We start from the raw sequence: 19,995 nt of genomic DNA, 5'->3' as shown, positions 1-19,995 counted from the left end.
CGTCGACAAATTGAGAACTTAATTCACGGCCATGAAAAGTGTTTCAAACTGCCCGATTATATTTAGTTTTGATCCTAATTTTAGATTATTTTAAAGATAACAACGTCAGAGAGATCCCTAGTTTATTCAGTACAATAACATTTGATTGTACAGTGGTGTTTACCAAAAAAAATCGTGTTTCGAACAAAATTCTGATCCCGAACATCCGAGCTAAGCTCGCGGCCACCTGAGATGACCCAGAACCGAACTTTATCGATATAGGTCGAGACTGACAGACGAAAATCTTAGTATGCAAATGGTTTTTAAACCGCCAGGTCGTCCTAATATAATGCGGTTGGTAAAGCAAAATATCCATTGAATGTTTTTTTCATTATTTAACACTGCAATATATATTTAAAATACATCAGCTGTATGGTTGCAGTTGTTCGATTTATTGATGAACATCAACATCTATCATACGGTAGTATGACTACAACGTTTTGCGGCCCACTCAATCAGCGATGACTGATAAAATGGCCCGCGACAGCAAATAGGTTGGTCACCTCTATTCTATTCCAACTCTCCCAAAAAAGATCGCCACAAATTTTTGATGCTTTTTATATTCGAGGTAGGACAAGACATTGCAATTAGAAGGAGAATAAAAAGAATAGAAGAATAATTTGCTTTAAGATATTTGTATCGTAACCGATTCCACAAAACTCTCGAATCTGGGAAGTTCAAATTCTAACTCCTAATTCGGTAAATTTCATAATATGACCGCGGTTCCCACCTTCATACTAGCAAAAACTTAAAAGCCCGGCCCACGTTCAACACCACAAAACATCAGGAACGGTCTGGATTTTGGGTACAAGGATACAGTCAAATATTTTTTTTTCGAATTTTCTTAGAGCAATGTTTCTTAGAAGAAATAGAGACTCATCCCCGATCAAGGTCATTGCACCAACTGAAATGTCAAAACCCAGTGAGACTGAAAACTTGCCAAAGACATTCTAACCTAAAAGTGCGAAGCAAATATAATAATAGAGCAATACGTCGTCAAACGGTGGTCTCTGGAGAATTGAGTAAACAAGTTTCAATATCATCATCAAGCGACATGTTTTTAATAAAAATGTGATCGCTAGACGATGATATTGAGTCACATAAACTGTCATTTTGTGATCGGTTTGAAGATTGGGAATCTTCAAACGATTCCGGAGGCAGTAACGTTACATCAGTGCTATTCCGGGTGGTTTCGTTTATACAAAAGCCCCGCTTGGTACTTTTACGAAAAAATGAAAACACAGGGGAATTTTTAGGTGAATTCCCCGTTAATTTATCGTTACTATTGTTATTATTAGTGTTTCGATTATCCGAGGTCTTTAGACGCACAACGTGAACTTTGTGTGAATTCCCGCTCTTCCAAGGCGAATCGAAAGTCAATGTTCTATCGTCTGACGGAAAATCGTCTATGACGTCACTATTAGATGCAATGATGCAGCACATTTTGCAAAGACCGCCTGGAGTTTGTACCGTCGTGGTCGGGATAGCTCGCTCAGAAGAAAATTTCGAAGTGAAAACTGGAGAAAGAATCCTACGGAATGCGTTTCTGAAATCACGCAGCTTGTAAGCGTAAAGTAACGGATTTACTAGCGAGTTAGCGTGGGATAATAATATGGCAAGGTCTTTTAGCCAGTTAGGCTGAAAACAGCCAGGGCAAAATAAAGTTATACTGTTTAAGATGTGCAAGGGAAGCCAGCATATGGCGAATAACCCAACCACTGTTGCCAGACTTCTTGCAGCTTTGAATTCTTTCTTCAGTAGTTGTCGTTTACGTTTCATTCTTCTGTGAGCGTTGCCAGATTCTGACGTTGTCCACACGCCGTGTTCTGAAGTGTATATTGTCGAGCGGGAGGAGTTTAGTGATGATGGTAACTCCCCATTGGCTAGTTTTTGAAGAGGCGTAGCTTTAAGGTTGTAGGATGATTTTGATTGGTTGCATAAATGTTTTGTATTTGTTGATGCTGAAAACGAGTGGGCTTTACATCGAAGCCTGTGGTTGCGCCTTTCATGAGAAATTTCATCCTAAGGAAAAACAAAAAAGCAATACTCAAATATACATAAATTCAAATGACTACGCAATGTCAAAAAATTTTAATTGAAAGTTGAAAAAATTGTGGTAAATGCCATATGAATTTGTGCATTACGGTACCGGTAGATAAAAACAGCAAAATTTGGGGTGTAATATTAGTACTCGTAGCGGACGACTCCGAAATTTGGGAAAAATTAAAGTAATAGTCTTCTGACGACCTTTTCTATTTCCAGGTACTATCTACAGGTAATTTGACATCAATTTTCCACTAAGTCACATATTACCCACTGGAAGGGCGTTATTACTGTTAAGCAACGACGATAACATACCTGAGACGTGTAATAGTCAAGGTTCCCGTTTTCCCCTTCACATGAAACACTTCGTTCATGTAAACGTTTTCGCATTTCGGCCAATTTTTTTCGTCTTTCTGCGCCATATTCAATATCCGATGAAATCACTTTAGCGATTCCATTTTTGTCGGGGTTTGACTGAGGTAGATTTTCGTCGTTTCCCGCGCTTTTTGAGTTCAAATTGCACTTTCCCGCTATTTCTGTTTCTTCGACGTGGATTGCGGGATTTGAGGTTGATATTTCTTTGAGATGGGGCGTAAAATGTGTTGATAGGTCACAGTTTACCGCCTTTTCTGATATTTTTTCAAGCTGGTGTAACTTTGAATCGCGATTTTCCGCCAAATCTGAGTATTTTGCGCCAAAAGTTTCTGGTTCAATGAACGAGGATTCGTCGACAAAAGTTTCGGACGTTATTTCCGAAGAAAACTTCCCGATTTTATCACCACTAAGTTGCGTTCGAGAGAATCTGAAAATTGATCTCTTCTTTTTCTTGTTGTTGCTATGGGAACCATTTATAATGTCAAAGTTCATGCTAGAAGTTGTACTTCTTGTGTTATCCGCCACTCCAGGCGCACGAGAGTCTCTCACTTTTTTCTTGTATGATTTGACGTCAAAATATATTTTCCTGAGTTGATTCTTTGCAGACTGGGAAAAGAAATAATATCGATATTTTTATGGCGTTCTCGCATATTTTCTCTGAAAATGGGTCTATATATGCAACTATTGATATCAAGAAGGAATGGTATTTTTGGAAAGGGCCAAATTTATATGGTTTGAAGTAATTGTCTCCAAGGTAATTCGTAACCCAAAAAATATATCTATACATATCACACACCGACACACACTTACGGGGATGAACATATGCTACAAATCTGATGGACAAATGTTGTCTCCCGGGGAATATAAGTATGAAGACAAACATTGGACACTGAGACACACGCACACGGAGAAACAAACGAGATAAACAACATAGAGCTCGAACAAAAACACACAAAAAAATCCAAAAATGCGCCAAATAAAGATTTTTGATCTGAAAAAAATCAGCACGAATGTCGACCATTGAAGCGCTAAAATTTAAACTAACACACGAAAAACACATCACACAAATATGATGAATTTCACTTACTCGGAACTGGCGCACATTGAATCACACATACACACATCTTACATATGGGATAAATTTTACTCACTCGGAATTGGTGCACATTGAATCACACATACACAAACGAACACGCAGCTGACATATGTGAAAATTTCACCTACCTGGAATATGTAAGTATAAATTTCACTTACTCAGAACTGGCGCACATTAAATCACACATACACACACGAACACGCATCTAACATATGTGATAAATTTCACCTACCCGGAATATATAAGTATAAATAGCACCCATGATTAGTAGAGGTAGCAAGATACATCCGAAGAAATTGAAGTAGACCATGTATTCCATGCTAATAACGTCTTCGAAGGCGCAACGCTGCCTTTCACTGAAAAGAGAAAAACAAAAAAATAAAAATGATCTATTTTGATCTCCGCCATTGTACATAGGAAGAGAATTCAGGAAAATCTTCAAATGAGGTATTAGGATTTACATAATTTTCCAGGGGGAGAAGAAAGCCGACAAGGCGACGTAATCATATGAATAACCACGGCCTCTCGTTCGGTTTCCATTCCATGTCGGGTATAGGATTAGTTAGTTATTTGTTTTCGAAAGCATGAACTTGATGGTGAAGGAAGTCGTAACCAACCTACGTCGGCGAGGAATCCAGCAATCTTCGCACAAAACTATTCCCGCATGGGGTGCGAACCTCCGCAGGATAATCTGAGGTGCGGTGGCGATCGTATTCCTAACGATAAGTACGATGCCTTCCCCACCTCCGAACAGTACAGCTCAGTAGTGTTCTTGTTTGTAATAGACAAACCTGAAGCACACAATTAAGAATTCACTGAAAGTCTATCTCACCAATTTGAATCTTCTGTTCCCGCCCATTTGTTCCAACCCAGCTCCGGGGCGACACCTATCAAAGCTCCAAACGCCCAGGCTGCAATGATGCCCACACGAGTCTTGAATGACGTCATAAAAACACCGTACCTGAAAATAAACGATAACGGTTATCAGTTATCACTAAAAGCGGGTTGCAGTTAATCGACTTTTCTAAACGGTTAAAGGGTTCAAATTGTATAAGATATGATTTTTTTAAATTTTTCCTGTAGTGGTAGTGGAAGTCCTAATCATGTCTGTGAAATCCGAGTTCGGTCTGTTGTCGGCGTCTAAATTATAGTTGGAGTTGGAATTTCCTATTTTTTTTCATGGTGATAATCTGAGTCAACATTTTCAAAGCAACTAAAAAATTACCCGACTCAACAGTTCATTTAAGTAGGCTGGTACACATCAAAGTTTGTCAACATTTTTACCTAACCAGGAGTTCTTCATTATGTATACCCGAAAATTAAAAGAGGGAGTAATATGCAAATTAGGTGGTTTTCGGAGACGTATTTCATGAGGAAAAAATTGTCTTTGAGAAAACTGATCAAAGCGTGTATAATTATTTTAAAAATAAAAATAGACCCCATAAATACAGTTTTAAATATGTTTTTAGGCGAGAGAGAGAGAGAGGCGATTCCCTCAGTAAGTTCGACTATTATATATGCCGCAGCGTATGGCGAATAAACAATTCTGATACAAACAACCTCAATTCAAACGTCACAATCAGAATATTCAGAAGATAACATCGGCGGGCGACATGTTATTATTTCATGACAAAGTGGTTGTGAAATGCCACTTTGACGTGACAGTTCAATTCTGAAAGCGAAAATATTATTGACGGCCGAACAATGTACGTGATAAATTGCACACGCGCATTTCAACATTAATAACCACTGAAATTGAAATTAATTTTACCGCGTGGAAATAATATCATTTAAAAACTAATGTGTGGTCATTTTGCGGTTATTTATTGTATTAGCGTATTGAATTTCATTTACATACACAACGGGCGTATCCGCAGCAAATGCATTTTGGACACGTTATTTGTTTTTGGTTGCGCGTTCATCGTTTTAATTTCGAATAGGACACTGGGTCGTAATCGGTACCGGGATCCTTCATTCATCATTACAAAGAGTACCCCGGTTTATTGCCCCTCAGTCAGGTAGTGAACGCGCAACCGCCACATGGTGCGCAATTTCGATGACGTCATTGCACACAAAACTAATCCCACAGATCCCACATAGTAACAACCTTCTAGCGACAAATACAATCTATAACCAATAAAATGTCAATGCAATTGGTCCAGTCCTAGAATATAGCTTATGTCATTTTAAACAATGTCAATGCTTATGTCATTTTCAAGAAACTCTTTTATTACTTTGATTACAATAGCCAAAGCTAAAAAAGACTTAAGGCATTGGCTAAAATAAAAAAAATAAAAAGTGATGGCTCGGTCCAGGATGACGTAGGGTTAAAGATAAGGCACTTTGGCTGTACTGTGACATTATAATTGTCCGTTCCATGTGACCGGCTATTAGTCTCTAAAGCAGGCGTGTGCAACAAGCGGACCGCGGGCCACAACCTGGCCCGCCAAGTCATTCAGTGTGGCCCTTGTCGACAATCAGATTTGTTTCCATAAAGCATCAAATCCTAATTCGAAAGTTGATGTTTAAAAAGACGTGGGTAAAAATCTATAAATTTTATTTTGCTCTTGTCGTTGCGTTAAATCTTTTGCCGTTTTGCCCGGTACCATTATTACTGTAAAGCTAAGCGATAGCCATTACATTGTGAGAATTTATTGATAAGTTGTGTACATAAATTTTATTTTCGTGGCCCGGCTAGGTGTCGGAAGTGGCGGGCCATGTAAGTGTGACGTAAAGAAGTGACATTTTATGAACAATATTTACGGTGGTACAAAAGCAAAATTAGAAAACAATAAGTCTCGTGCTAAACTAAATTTAATTGCAATCTAAACAAATTCGGATTCCAGAAACAACAAACATGCAGAATTGGTTGAAAACAGAAATTTATGTCAGCATCAGGCGGGCCAGATTGAATGACCCAGCACGCTGGATTTGGGTCTATAGTATAGCTTGAAGTGAAGGTATGAAACCGCGAAATAAAGTTGCCTCTAGCTTGTCTTGAGACTTCTTTCGAGTGAGTGTCTGCGACACTCCATAAAATATCATATGTAAGCAATATTACATTTATAATCAACAACAATAACGGCTACACTACGTGCTTGTTGTCACGGTTGTTTTTATCGGAATGACTTCACGACCACAGAAAGTAAATATCATAAAATATTAGTTTGATAACGAAATGTTGAAATTAGCTGTTTGGTCAACATGGACAGTAATGGACAACATCGTTGGTCTTCAGACAAAATCGTCAGCGGATGCCATCTGGTTGGCTTATGACGTATGAACATTTACGACAGCAGTATTAAATATACAGGGTGTCCATAAAGTCCCCTTACAATTTCAATTTTGTCATGAAGTCAGTTCTTAATATATCCTAACCAGTTTTGTTGTCTTCCAAAAAGTAATTGTTCAATATTTTTACGTCATTCAATACATCTGTGAGGGCCAAACAATATACGATATACAATATCGTACGGTATTGATGAATTCCCTTTTAAATTTAAAAAAATGTAAACATTATGGATACCGTATAGGTTATACATTACGGAAGCGACTATACGAGTTTCAGCACTGATATGTAAGAGGCAAATATCCCGCATATTCTGCTGGTATTTTAAACCACGGAAAACTTTATCGTATATGGACTGTTTTCAAAGTGCTTCCGATAAGCGTTTGCAATGTTGCGTAGAGCAAACGTTTTTATGAAGTGCGTTCGCGTCTTCGTCTTTTGCCGAACAAGTCTTTTTATAAGCCGCCACTGATACGCATCTAGTGTTTTAATCTTTTACGCTCTGCATTTGCACGAAAAATAAAATGAAGTTTTTGCTTAAAAACGCGTTTAAACGTCACATTTTCGTTATGCAATTTAACTCGGATTAATCCTGGCAGAGCATAAATCGGAGTTAAATCTAAGAAAACTAGAAACAGTGATGATCAGAAATATCGCGCCAAAAATCGATGCGATTTCAATTTAAAACCGATTTTACCACAAATGATAGATTAAAATTGAGAATGTAATTTCACGACGAAAAGGCAGCACCGGGCGCGAGTAAATACCATAGCAAAAAATTCTAAATTTTCTAAAAAAAAAAAAAAAATTTCTGAATTTTTCATACTATTAATGAAATAACCCCGGCCCACGCGTCGGACTCTAAACTGCGAATTTTCCGGAATCTGAATTACAAATAGAGTTGAAATTACAGTAATAAAACAAGAAACCGATGCTCAAATATATGGACACGAATGCCAAGACGAAGTAGTACGGGTATGCAATATGTCACAGTAGACTATCCGTTCCAGATATCAACCGCCACAAGGGTAGCAAATTTTAATTTTGATGAATTCATCGCGGCACCACCGGCACGCGGTCTTGGCCTGACTACCAGAACACAACGATTTGCGAACGCGGAACCGCCTCATGGTGAGCAATTTTTATTACGTCATCGCACACACAAAAAAAAACAATTCCTATAGTGCCAACAGAAATTTTGAAAATAAATAAAAGTAATATCTTTCTAGCGAAAAATACATTATTTAACCACTGAAAATATCAAAGCAATTGGTCCAGTAATTCAAAAGAAAAGCGATTTTTTTTATCACAACAACAAGAAGAAAAAAAGAATGACAAGATCACCAACAACATAAAAAACGATGTGTATGTCCACTTCGTGTCCAATAAGTCAAAACTGTATTCCTACTAAACCTCAAAAGCATTAATTTTACAGAGAGTTCCTAACAGTCATTCAAAGGAGGCTCTCGTACGACAAAGTTTTGCTATGGAGCAGGAGTCGAAATGCGTTACAACAAGTGGGAAACGAAATTGGGACATTAATTTTAGCGCAACTTCGGGGAGGGCGTGAACCCCTGGCTAAAAAATTCAAGACATTCCGGCTTGAACAACTTACCTGAGTGGGTAACTGATGGCGATAAATCTATCAATAGCGATAATGAGGAGACTGAACACTGAGACTTGTGTGAGGAATATAACGGATGAAACAATAAATAAACACGTTCCTTCGCTGACTGATGGTTGAGTAACGGCTCCGCAATCATTCTTGAGAGATAAACCTGAGAAATAAGCGAAAAATTACCAGTAATGCCATTTCGTGTTCCACATAATGTTTCCTATTGGGTTTCCCTTATTGATAAGGGAGATAATGAATAATTCCGGAATATTTCATGACATATAAGTACATATTGCAGTAAGCATAAACAAACAATAATCATGAAACATAATCGGAAGGGGCGGGGAAGACTTCAAGGTCAACAATGTCGACCGACCTAGGGGAATAACTTAGTTATAGTCCTCACTAAGAAGTAATAACGAAGGCTGAGCTCTGAGCAAAAAGCCATCGAGAGAGATTTATTAGTTCATCAACCAAAAAGTACAGTGACCAATGAGGTAAAAAAGCAACAGCAATAAAATTATTTGGGTATGGACGACCGGTCATAAAAGCCATTTTGTAAATAATGATGTAAATAAGATTCACACTAAAAGATGAGATAACTAGTCACATAACTTGAACTACTACGATAATTTTTTTTACAAGTTTCTACAACAAAATTGGGGGGTTTCTGAGTAAACTTTAATGGTATACACGTGTGTTTTTAAAGAGGGGGGGGGGGGGGGGGGGGCATTCGTCAAATAAAGAATAATGGGTACTCACGAAATATGTGAACCAAGATGGCGGACACCGGAACATAGTATGTGTACCAGGTTAAGGATAGGCCATATTTTTATTCCAAGTTCCTTATTTTAGTTCTATTACGAGTTCGGGGACTAGCCAAGTGACTCCCGTAGTACTTGTACCTAAAATTATGGCCTAACCCCTAACCTGGTAGCTGGTACACATACTACGTTCCGGTGTCCGCCATCTTGGTTCACATACTTCGGCAGTACCGAATAATGTGGTGGAAATAATGGTGGTGAATGAATAATGTGGTCGAAATACCGCGATATACTGAAACTATGTAAAATTATGCGGTGAATATATCGATTCCGTACGAATTCGATTTAATTGAGGTCATTTATTAGGAAAGCCGAAACCAAGGTTTGTGTAAAGGCCCCCTGATAGCCCCCTGTAAGCAGAGCCGTTTGAAGGTAACAATGGGAACGTATTTTACTTTAAGATATGAACCAATAGGAACGCCACGAAACGTATACGACATGCATATGATGTTTTATTGTGTAGTGTAGTCTGTTGGTTGCTTACCCGATGCCTAGTGCATAGCGCAAAACAAAGCAGTAAAGACAAATATTGCTTCTTTTCGACTCAATTTCATGGATTTGGATCACCCTGGTCTACAAGCTTGTCAGATTCCTATTTAGAAAAAACCTAAAACAACGAAACATATACAAGCACTGCCTTTACTCGCTTATATCCGTGACTGTTTGAACGTAGTCTTGTTTTTTGAGTGAAATGTGTAAACGTCGTCAAAATACCATCTTTTATGTTTTTCGATAATTTTTGAAGGGCCAGGAAGTGGCGGGGTTGTATTTATTAACTTAGTGATTACTTATCGATTTTAATCGGTAAGTATGTTAATAGGTATTTGTCTGTCTGTCTGTTTGTTTGTCTGTTAGATGCACGCGATATCTCACGAAAGCGAGATTGAATCTGCTCCAGATTTCGCATGTGCATTCATCATATGTCGTACCAGAAGCCTATTAATTTTGGATGAATTATGTAGTATAATTAGCGAGTTATTAATTAATTAGTTATGGGACACAAGGTGTCACTATGGAATGAGAGCGCTGTTTTGGGGGATCCCCTAACTTTCGATCGATAAGTCTTCGGTCCCTGGCCGATATTCTCGTTTAACTGTTTTGTCATACGGTCATTTAACAGCGTTTTGCCACTAAGAACGACTCACAAACAATTTTTAGTTCTTCAATTAAAACGGCTTACGATGTCGTGTATTGTAAATTTGTCGCCTTGTTTCAATTTCACGCAACACCCCCCCCCCCCCCCCCCCCCCCGTTACAAAATCCTGACCCTCATCAGAATTACTGTTCATTTTCGCTTTTACGGAGGTTTGCTCGGAGTGGATACGGGTTAACATCATGTAAAAATATCTTCCTTCATGCTTTTGGATAATTTTTCAAGACCCGGAAATGGCGGTGTTATACAGTATTTATTTACTCACTGTTTTGTTATGAACGACTCACAATTTTTAGTTCTTCAAATAACTTACGTTGTCTTGAATTGCAATTTTGGCGCACTGTTGCACGCACGTAATAACCCCGTTACAAAATAACACCGTGTAAAATGCAATCCTTTATGCTTTTTAATAATTTTAAAAGTACCGGAAATACCGGTGTTATTTATTTACTCACTGTTTTATTGTTATATCATAGGCTCATAAACATTTGAAGCTTTATTATTGTCCATCCTGGTTTTGTTTGCTCCATATGTCATGTAATTATACAATTTTATTTGCAGGCCGGCACTATAAATAGATATCGCGATACAACACTAGTAAACAGCAAATTAATAACTACCTTACCACAATATGTCGGTCAATAAATATGCTAGGGATATGTCATTTTAGCAGCGATAATTATAGATTTATATTTACACGCCGTCACAACAAATAGGATTCGCGATAAAAAGGCTTGAAAGTAGTTAATAAATTGTTGCATTGTCACAGTTTGTCAGCAGAATAAATCAGAATAAACATAGAAGAAATGGACTGTCTTGTCAGAGTATGTCGTTGGCCATTTAAAAGTGGAACGCTTGGAAAAAACTAACATACGTTGTCACTAAAATATAACATGACTACATGAGCAATGTACAAATATCTGGAACACAAAGTGGACCTATGGCTCGTTTTGTTATTTTGTTGTTGCTGATCATCACGTTAGTATTTCTCTTCTTCACGCTCTTGTGAAAAAAAATCGCTTTTCTTTTTAACTACTACATAAATTGCTTTGAAATTTCCAATGATTAATTTTTTGTGGTTGAACTTTTCGCTAGATGGCTTGGAATTACATTTTTTATTTCAAATTTTTTTATAGGTTCTATCTGTGGGATTCGTTTTATTTTGTGAGCGATGACGTCATCAAAACCAAAAAGTGCGTTTTCTGTGGCAGCTACAGATTGCATACCCGTACCACTTTGTGACCATATATTTAAGTATCGCTCTCTTGTTTTGAATATCGTTAAAATTGTATTTTTGTATATCACCAACCATATGCTATGTAGTTATTTCAGGTCATATTCGTTTGCCAAATATCAAAAATAGCCGTTTTATGGTTTATATTGTCTTGAAATACGGAATTAGTTCCCACTATGCAACTGATTTTTACAGTTCCACTGTGTGTGCACCTGGGCCAGGAGTGTACAAAGGAGGGGCCCGCGGGCCACAACCCAGCCCGACAAGACCCTTGTCAACACTCCGATTTTTCCCCATCACGCATAACCCTAATCTGACTCAACAACATAAACTTTACTCACCCAATCTGAGTAATATTGCACTCGGAATTGCAAAAATCGCTACAGCGATATCCGCTACAGCGAGACTGGCAACGAACCAATTAGTGGGCGTCCTGAGAGTTTGAAATTTCCATAGAGCTATGATGACAAGTACGTTGTTGATGAAAGCGAACAACGCGATACAAACTTCAAGAGCGATGTAGATCACCAGTTCTGTCTGGTTTTGCTGAAATATTCAAGAATAATGGATAGGTATTAAAGAATCATAATAGCAATAGAGAAGAATGATTAAATGTTAGCTATGGTCAATATACTTAGATATATGAAAATAATATAACCCCCTTCCACGAAATAGCAAGTATATTTGTGAACTTTCGTCCAAAGCCACATTGAAAAACATTCTGGGAAACAAAGTACTCAATGTCTAACCCAATTATTAACCGTTCAGTATAACCGAACTAGCATAACTCTCACCGAACAAGTGGATTGAGTCGCGAATCAGTGATAAAGGGACTGCCTCCATTAACGAAAAAGTTGATATTGAAAGTTGATAAAAAATTATTTATAAATACCATACTTAGGGTTACCATATTTTTGTGACTTCAAATCGGGACGCCTCGAAAGACAACGACCCATTAGCTGTGATTTTGTAACTGACGTTGACGATTGTAATTGACGTTAACGATACCGGTACAAATAATTCGAATTTAGACTAATTAGCATTGGTTTTACATGCGATACGTCTGCCATCAGTGGGAATCAGCGGGAAAAGAACGCATTCACCTTCAGTAAGAAGGCCAGCGTTGCGCTACACAGAAACAACAGTAACAAGAACATGTTTATGTATTATGCTGGAAAAGCGAGACTTTTGGCTGACTTATAGGGACGTATGGTAAGCCTAACCAATTAACCATACTGCATAAACGGGACATTTGAGTCTACCGGGCGGGACATCTTGTCAAAACCGGGACTATCCGGCCTAAACCGTGACGTATGGAAAGCCTATTTATACAGTTTTATATTTGTTTTTACGCCGTCAATCCAAATGAGAAGTAGTCACTGATAAATCGGGAGCTGCTATTTTTAGAATAAATGTTTTCGATTGTTTATCTTCACATATATATTATTCATTTGCTACCGGCAACCGCGTTAAGTGAGACTGAAATTCCGGTCTTAAAGATCATGGCCTTTGCCCGAACCTATTACGATGTAATATATCAGATTAAAAAGGAAATTCGGGTAATATGATGGGCGTGGCGACATTAGGAGTAATGAAACAAGTCAATATTTATATTGCTTTTCTGTCTCAGTATTAAATTGATGTAACGTAACTCGAGTTCCGAAAGAAAAATGATATCTAAATACTTGTGGAACCTAGTGCTTCAAATTAATTATTTAGAAATTGAACGCGGGATTATAATCTGAGATGTCATCAGGGCTAGGAGCTTAGCCGGGAATTTTCAAAAAGGAGGGAATCTGAAATATAATCTCTAATTACCAAGATAGACTAGACCTTAACAACAAGCCAGTCCGGCCGGAAAACATGAATTTTGAAGTCTTGAGGGTCAAAAGATCGTGTCAAGCTACGACAAACCGCTATGTACAATACAGAAAAACGCTTTTTATTTTACTACATTTCAAAGGGCGGGTTCGAACCTCAACTTCCCCTGGGTGTCATAGACTCATAACATAAAGTCCAACGCTTCAACCACTTGGGCCTCGCGCTCATAAATCGCACCATATCGTCTGCTTTTATTTTTTTGAATGATTACCGAGATAAATCCCGTTCAGAATTGATAACGTGTAGGGAAAGTAAGAACGAGGTAATACTATAATTAGAATGGATTGTGGAGAGGATTGCCGTTTCCGTGTTCCGGGTTAAAGATCGTGAAAGATATCTTGGCATCTGTGCAATATATTTTAATTAAGGTCTTTGAATTGCAACCCTTTATCAGTTCCTGCGGTTGGGCTTGCAAATCGAAAATTCATTGCAAGTTCGCGGTGTGCGGTAATCTCGATTGGGTATTTAATGGTCTAACTACTTATCTTTCTTTTCGGATTATTGATGCATATAAAGCAAGTATTTTGCAGAAAGAGTGCAAATAGCTATTCTGAGTTATTACTATTCGGGCTGCATAATACTACAAGTGTATTTCTGTAACGTTTCCTCTAAACAGAATCAGACATCATCATGCAAACGTAACATAATTGAACTAAACTTGTGTCTGCCGATTTTAAATTAATGGATTTATATCCAATTTTTTTGCATCCGAACGTGCCAAAGTTTGAATGGGACAAACCCAAGGCCGGATCATGCCTTTTAAAGGCATTAAGCATCATAAATTTGCATCATTTTGTTGAAAACAGTCGTCATACTTTATGGAGCATTTATAGCGAGGTTTAAGATGATACTTGAGAACTTTTTTCAACTGGGCCAAATGGAGGTCTGTGTTGACTGACCAATTCGAATTGTTTCATTAAACAATGAGGCAATATTGAAAAATCAATATTGCTGATATATTATTTTTATATTCAACCACGAAATAACATTCTGAGCCCGAAAATCTCGGAAAACCTTGTCCAGCGTTTCACGCAAACTATAATGCATAAGAAGACGACCTGTACATGTTTGTACCCGAGATTTTACATGCATGCGATACCAAAATAGCTCAGAGCAAGCAATGTTATATTCAAAGCCATTGCGCCCACATTGTAAAAACAAAGATAGAAGCCACAGAAAAATCAAACTCAAGCCTATCAAGACCTACTGGAAACAAAGGAACGTAAATCAATAGTACAGGCATTTCTCAAAAAATCCTGGTGTCGCTTTGGCTTTAATTCAACCGAGTATACCTTTGGGATTTCCTGTCAAATCAGGGCCGATTAAAATGCAAATTTAACACATTTGAAGTGTGAACTCGGTTTCAGATTGAAAATACAAAAGAAATTTGATATTTATCCCTGAGGGATAGAAGGCTGACATCTTAGTTTAATCATATGGAGACCAATACGACCCTTTGCCCGTTCCAGTCATAGGGATACCTAAATAGCTGAAGTGACTTCTCCCAAAGACTCTCAACATTTGCGACCCCTACTCTTCTGCCTAGTTTCGCCCTCAACGCGTTCTAGTAGGTTTTTGCATGTTTCCATGAGTTTTGGTATGTTTTGTGCGGTTCACCTAGGCTTTTGCATAGTGATACATTTGTATATAACTATATACCGGTCCTTCTCGTGTATCGATAGATTCTTTAAGGATATTTTCAAGTAACTCGAGCCACTAAGCTTAATTAAACACTGCCAATATATTTTATTTAAATATACTCAGAAAACTTTTGTATGTTTTTTTGAATTTTTGGTATGTTTTATGTGGTGTTTAGTAGGTTATTCACGTAGGCTTTAAATAGGTTTTTGCATTGTGATAACTTGTAAACCGAGCCACCATGCTTCGCGCAGAAAACACTGTCAACATATTTTAATCGAATATACTATGAAGACTTTTAAATGCTTCAGTGAGCTTTTGATATGTTTTATGCGGTTTGGGCACGATTAACGATAGCTTTGATAGGGTTTTGCATATAGTGATACACTTGATTATACTGGTCCTTTTCGTGTATCGATAGATCATTTATGTTTTATGTAACTCGAAAACCGAGTCATAATGCTTCAGTAACACACTGCGGATGTATTTTAATTCAATATGCTACGAAGAATGACTCACAAATCACACTCAACCTTAAATTCACCACTAATAACGTAACGTTCGATCGCTAGTGACCATTTATCGGTCAAGAGCGTGGTTGAAAATAGTTAAACATTTAACCGAATTATGGTTGAGATATTATCGACCGGGAACTGTCGCGTATAAATTTCTGACTGAAATTTGGTTTCAACAGAGTGGAAAAATTCATATTCAGTTTGTATGACGAGGTCTTCAGATTTTCTGTCTAAGTTTAATAAATTTTGTTTCTTTATGCTAATATAAAATATATTTCAACTACAATGAATGGAAATACAATGAATTGAAAATGTAAAATACAATATAATGTATATTTATTTTTCCTCACTTATTCGTAATTCAAACCTTTCAATTGTATTCTGAATATCCGTTATCAATTATTTTAACCGAAAATGGAATTGACGTAAAAATAATTCGAATTCACTTTTATCTGAACAAAATAATAAATTCCTTATTGGCACTGAAATTCAATTTAGCAAAAAAAAAAACGGCGAAATGATGGAGCATGTATGTTACTGTTGTAATGATATTTCACGGCTGGTTAATAGTCTACTTGGTATTAGCTTCACCAGAATCATCACTAAATTTATTATCTGTTTTCTGATTCTTGTTTATTTTAAAATTGTACAAAAGCCTAATAAAGTTCTTAACGTGTGAATGGTTTCATGCAACTCGTCTATCAGTACTATTTCCAATAGCTCTAAGAGTTTGAGCCATTGTACCTGGAGGGGAGACTATCTATAAACATGCCCCCCTCCCAAACACTCGGAACATTCACTCTGTGCCACCCTGCTATTTAAAGATTTTTTTGTTTTGAACGGGATTCCATCACTTATTTTATGCCCACATTTAATAATAAAAGGCAACAAGTGAAAGTAACAACAACGCATCACGGACTTTCACGGTTAATTAAGAATTTAACAAATTACAAATAATTTACTTTAAATCAGTGTAGTAAAGCGGTACCCACCAAGCGCCTTCGCCCATGGCCTAACCATAATAAATAAATTGGGGCAATAATAGGAAAGTAGCTATCGCTATCGAGCTCATACAATATCTGAATATGGAATTGACCCCGCGGCATACAACTTTCTTCCTTGTTCCGTAATTTGAACAAATCATTGACTTGAAGTGTAAAAATAACTCACATTATGACAATATAATGAAGTCTAATGATTTTTGTGCAACGAATCGGAAATAACAGTATCCTACGACCCCTCCCGAATGAGAAAAGAAGAATTATTTAGATGGATTGATTGATCAGAAAAAAAGAAAATCTGAGGTCGTAATAAAGATACCATACTTTAGAGTTTTAGACCCCAAAACACTTAATATTGGAAACTAATCATTTTTAGGCAAAAACTAATCATCGGCGGTTTTACGGTCACACTCGAAAGAAAAACTTAAAAGCATTAATAATTATTGATAAAAGCAACTCTGTTTTTATAAAAGTGTTGCGGAATCAATCAACCTAAAATGCCTTCATCAATTTAACATACTGTAAAAATTGATCAATTTATTAGGCAAAAACTACCAAATTAAGACCTTTTGCGATTTCCCTTGGATTGGTAACATCGTTATTGAGAATAGAAAAAGGGCAATTTTGTTGTGTTAATGATGCTTTTAGCAAAGAGCACTTTAATCATTTTAACATAATATAAGAAAATTTGGTTCAATTATTAAGCAAAAACCACAGTCTTTGGACGTTTTTGGGATGACTATCAGGAATGGAAAAAGCAAACCTGTGGCTATTGCAGACGCAATTAACGCAAATTGCACTCAGCATTTCAACATAACATAAGAAATTTGATCCGTTTATTACGAAATGACTACGATCTGCTGACGTTTTCGGTAATAACGTTGGTTGATAACAGTCAATGAAATATTGTTTTCAACCAAAAAACGTTTCAACTTTTCCGCAAAAGTCTAGTCCTCCACAGGCCTCAACCGTGTGAAAACGAATGAGTGTAATCGAGTTCAAACGAATTTAATAGCTGTTATTCGAGAGTTCAAATGTTTAAAATTATTGATTCTTTCTTGTTTTTCGAGAATTTGCACTGACCTATGATTTGCTCTTCAAAATATGCCAGTTTGAATATTTGAATTTAAAATAATTGCTGAGCAGATGTCAAGAATATCAAGCTAATTCCAAAAGCAACTGCTCGCAACTAAAATGGTAGCGGTCAATGTGGGGTTATATATTACTGGCGATAATAATCAACGATGGATTAAGACATGCAAGAGTGCGATTCATATTCATTAAACGGACGAAGGGCGCAACTTCTGCCCAATAGGTCATTATATTAATCTCTCAGCCGAGGTTATCAGTTATCTCATACATAAGCGACTTTGTTTAACCAACTTACCTTATGAGAGATGTTGACGACGAATTCTTGAGTGACGTTTATGACGTCATCAATCGCGGCAGAAGACACGTTCATCTTCGATATTAAATCCAAATATGATGCGATAAAGTCCCTTGATACTATTTATTACGTCACACATATGTATCCGATTCTCTGAGTTTGACCTATTTGAACACATAGCAAATGCATCTCTTGCAAATAAATATTAATATATGCAAGGATATAGGATACTTTCCGTTTAACTGTATAAAATTAGAAAAATTTATTCATTTTGTAAAGCTAAATCAGTTTGCATTACGGGCTTGTTTAAGTTAAGTCAAAAATAGCCAGGACTGGGTTAATCATTAGGAAAATAAGCGCGCGCTTAAGGCAAAATGGAAGGGGGACAACACAGAAATTTTATAGTCGAATTAATTATTAAGCTGTTCCCGTTCTTATAGTTAGTTTTGATGGATATTATCTTGTGGCGTCATTGAAACTAAAGGCACTAAAGTCTTTAAATCCTTAGGGCCTCGAAAATCAATGATCCGGGCCTGCACGTAGCATAAATTCATCTAACAGCTGCGAGTTCGCCGATGTGACCAAAATAATTGAAAACAAAATTTGAATTTATTTTAGGGCAGCTCACGGATTAAAATCACGAATCGGGTTCATGAAATAGGCTTTCTGCTTTAGAAAGGAGTAAATTTTTGGAATGAAATATTTAAATTCAGTATTTATGCCTATAAATATTGTGCCATTTGCAATTCAGAATATTTGAACTTTGTTTGACAATTCTGAATGATAGAAAAGACGCCTTGAAGCCACAGCCCTTTAGAGCTATCTGTATGTAATTATTCAAAGTAGACATGGGAAAAGTACGGCCCGCGGGCTAAATATAGCCCATTGGGTAATTCAATCTGGCCCGCCTGATGCTGCCACAACCAAACTGAAATCTAATTTTGATGTTTCAGCTAAAATAGCTCAAGTAATTCGTTGAGATTGCGGTTAAATTTCGTTTTGGAGGCCTATTGTTTCCCACCATTGCTTTGTAACACTGTAAACATTGTTCATAAAATGTAACTTTTCACGTCACACTCACATGCCCCGCCAGTCTAAGTGGGCAAAAGGTTTGGCCCCTGGTTCCAAAACCTTGCCCGCCCCCGATTCAAAGGCTGGTAGGGAAGTGTGGCGGCGATAAATCTACATGTAAAGCAGCTAAACGACTGTAAAGCCAACGATAGTTTTTTTTAACACTATGCGTAATTCCATTTACAACGAAACCTTGCTAAATACGCGGAATAATTTCTAACAGGAGGACTTGTGTCTAAAATTTGCTGTCCTACCAGAGTTAGCTTTCCATCTTAAAACATATTCATTATTAAGCTGCACAAAATCGTTAACCGCGAGTAACGCAAGTCTATTCTTAACAGATAATGCAAAGATAGGATGTTTCTGTCGATGGCGACAGAATATTCTAGTGAACAATGCTATTGCGATCTTGTTTCCGGGCCAATATTGGGCAACTCATATTGGAAGTGCGTCATGAAGATTGTAACAAGGCAAAGACAGTCTCAAGCCCTCCCTAACGTTGGTCCATGCAAGGTTTTCATAATAGCTAACGATAGGAACTGCTAACCTCGATGACAAGGGCTGAAAGGCCCAAAAATACGAATGCTTGTTTTTGCGGGTGGCAACCACTTTGAAAAGTGAAAAGTTCTCGCGCAATAATTTATGATGCAAATTTGTATATATTCATATTCCTGAAAATGAATGTAATAACATGGGGCGAACAAAAGACGACCAAACGGCTCCTCGTCCGATCACCATTTAGCATCGAATGCCAGAAAATCGAACTACCCTCGCCCACGTACCGCCTTTGAAAATGCGTCGTCAAAAATGACGAGTCCACAAAACACTCAAACA

General features: G+C 37.3%; 1 protein-coding gene across 1 annotated transcript; it reads right to left on the bottom strand.

Annotated features, from left to right (window-relative positions):
- Positions 1-583: 583 nt before the first annotated feature.
- On the bottom strand, positions 584-18,328 carry LOC120326711 (uncharacterized). Its single transcript, XM_039393049.2, has 7 exons — positions 18,091-18,328; positions 12,010-12,214; positions 8,458-8,620; positions 4,386-4,514; positions 3,786-3,909; positions 2,398-3,063; positions 584-2,061 (listed from the first exon to the last, which is right to left on the bottom strand). The coding sequence occupies exons 1-7, from the start codon at positions 18,163-18,165 to the stop codon at positions 1,036-1,038; spliced, it is 2,388 nt and encodes a 795-aa protein (XP_039248983.2). The 5' UTR covers positions 18,166-18,328; the 3' UTR covers positions 584-1,035.
- Positions 18,329-19,995: the final 1,667 nt, after the last annotated feature.

The sequence above is a fragment of the Styela clava genome, chromosome 4, assembly GCF_964204865.1.
Source record: "Styela clava chromosome 4, kaStyClav1.hap1.2, whole genome shotgun sequence".
Classification (NCBI taxonomy): domain Eukaryota; kingdom Metazoa; phylum Chordata; class Ascidiacea; order Stolidobranchia; family Styelidae; genus Styela; species Styela clava.
The sequence above is the reverse complement of the archived record's forward strand: the minus strand, read 5'-3'. Positions and strand labels throughout refer to the sequence as shown.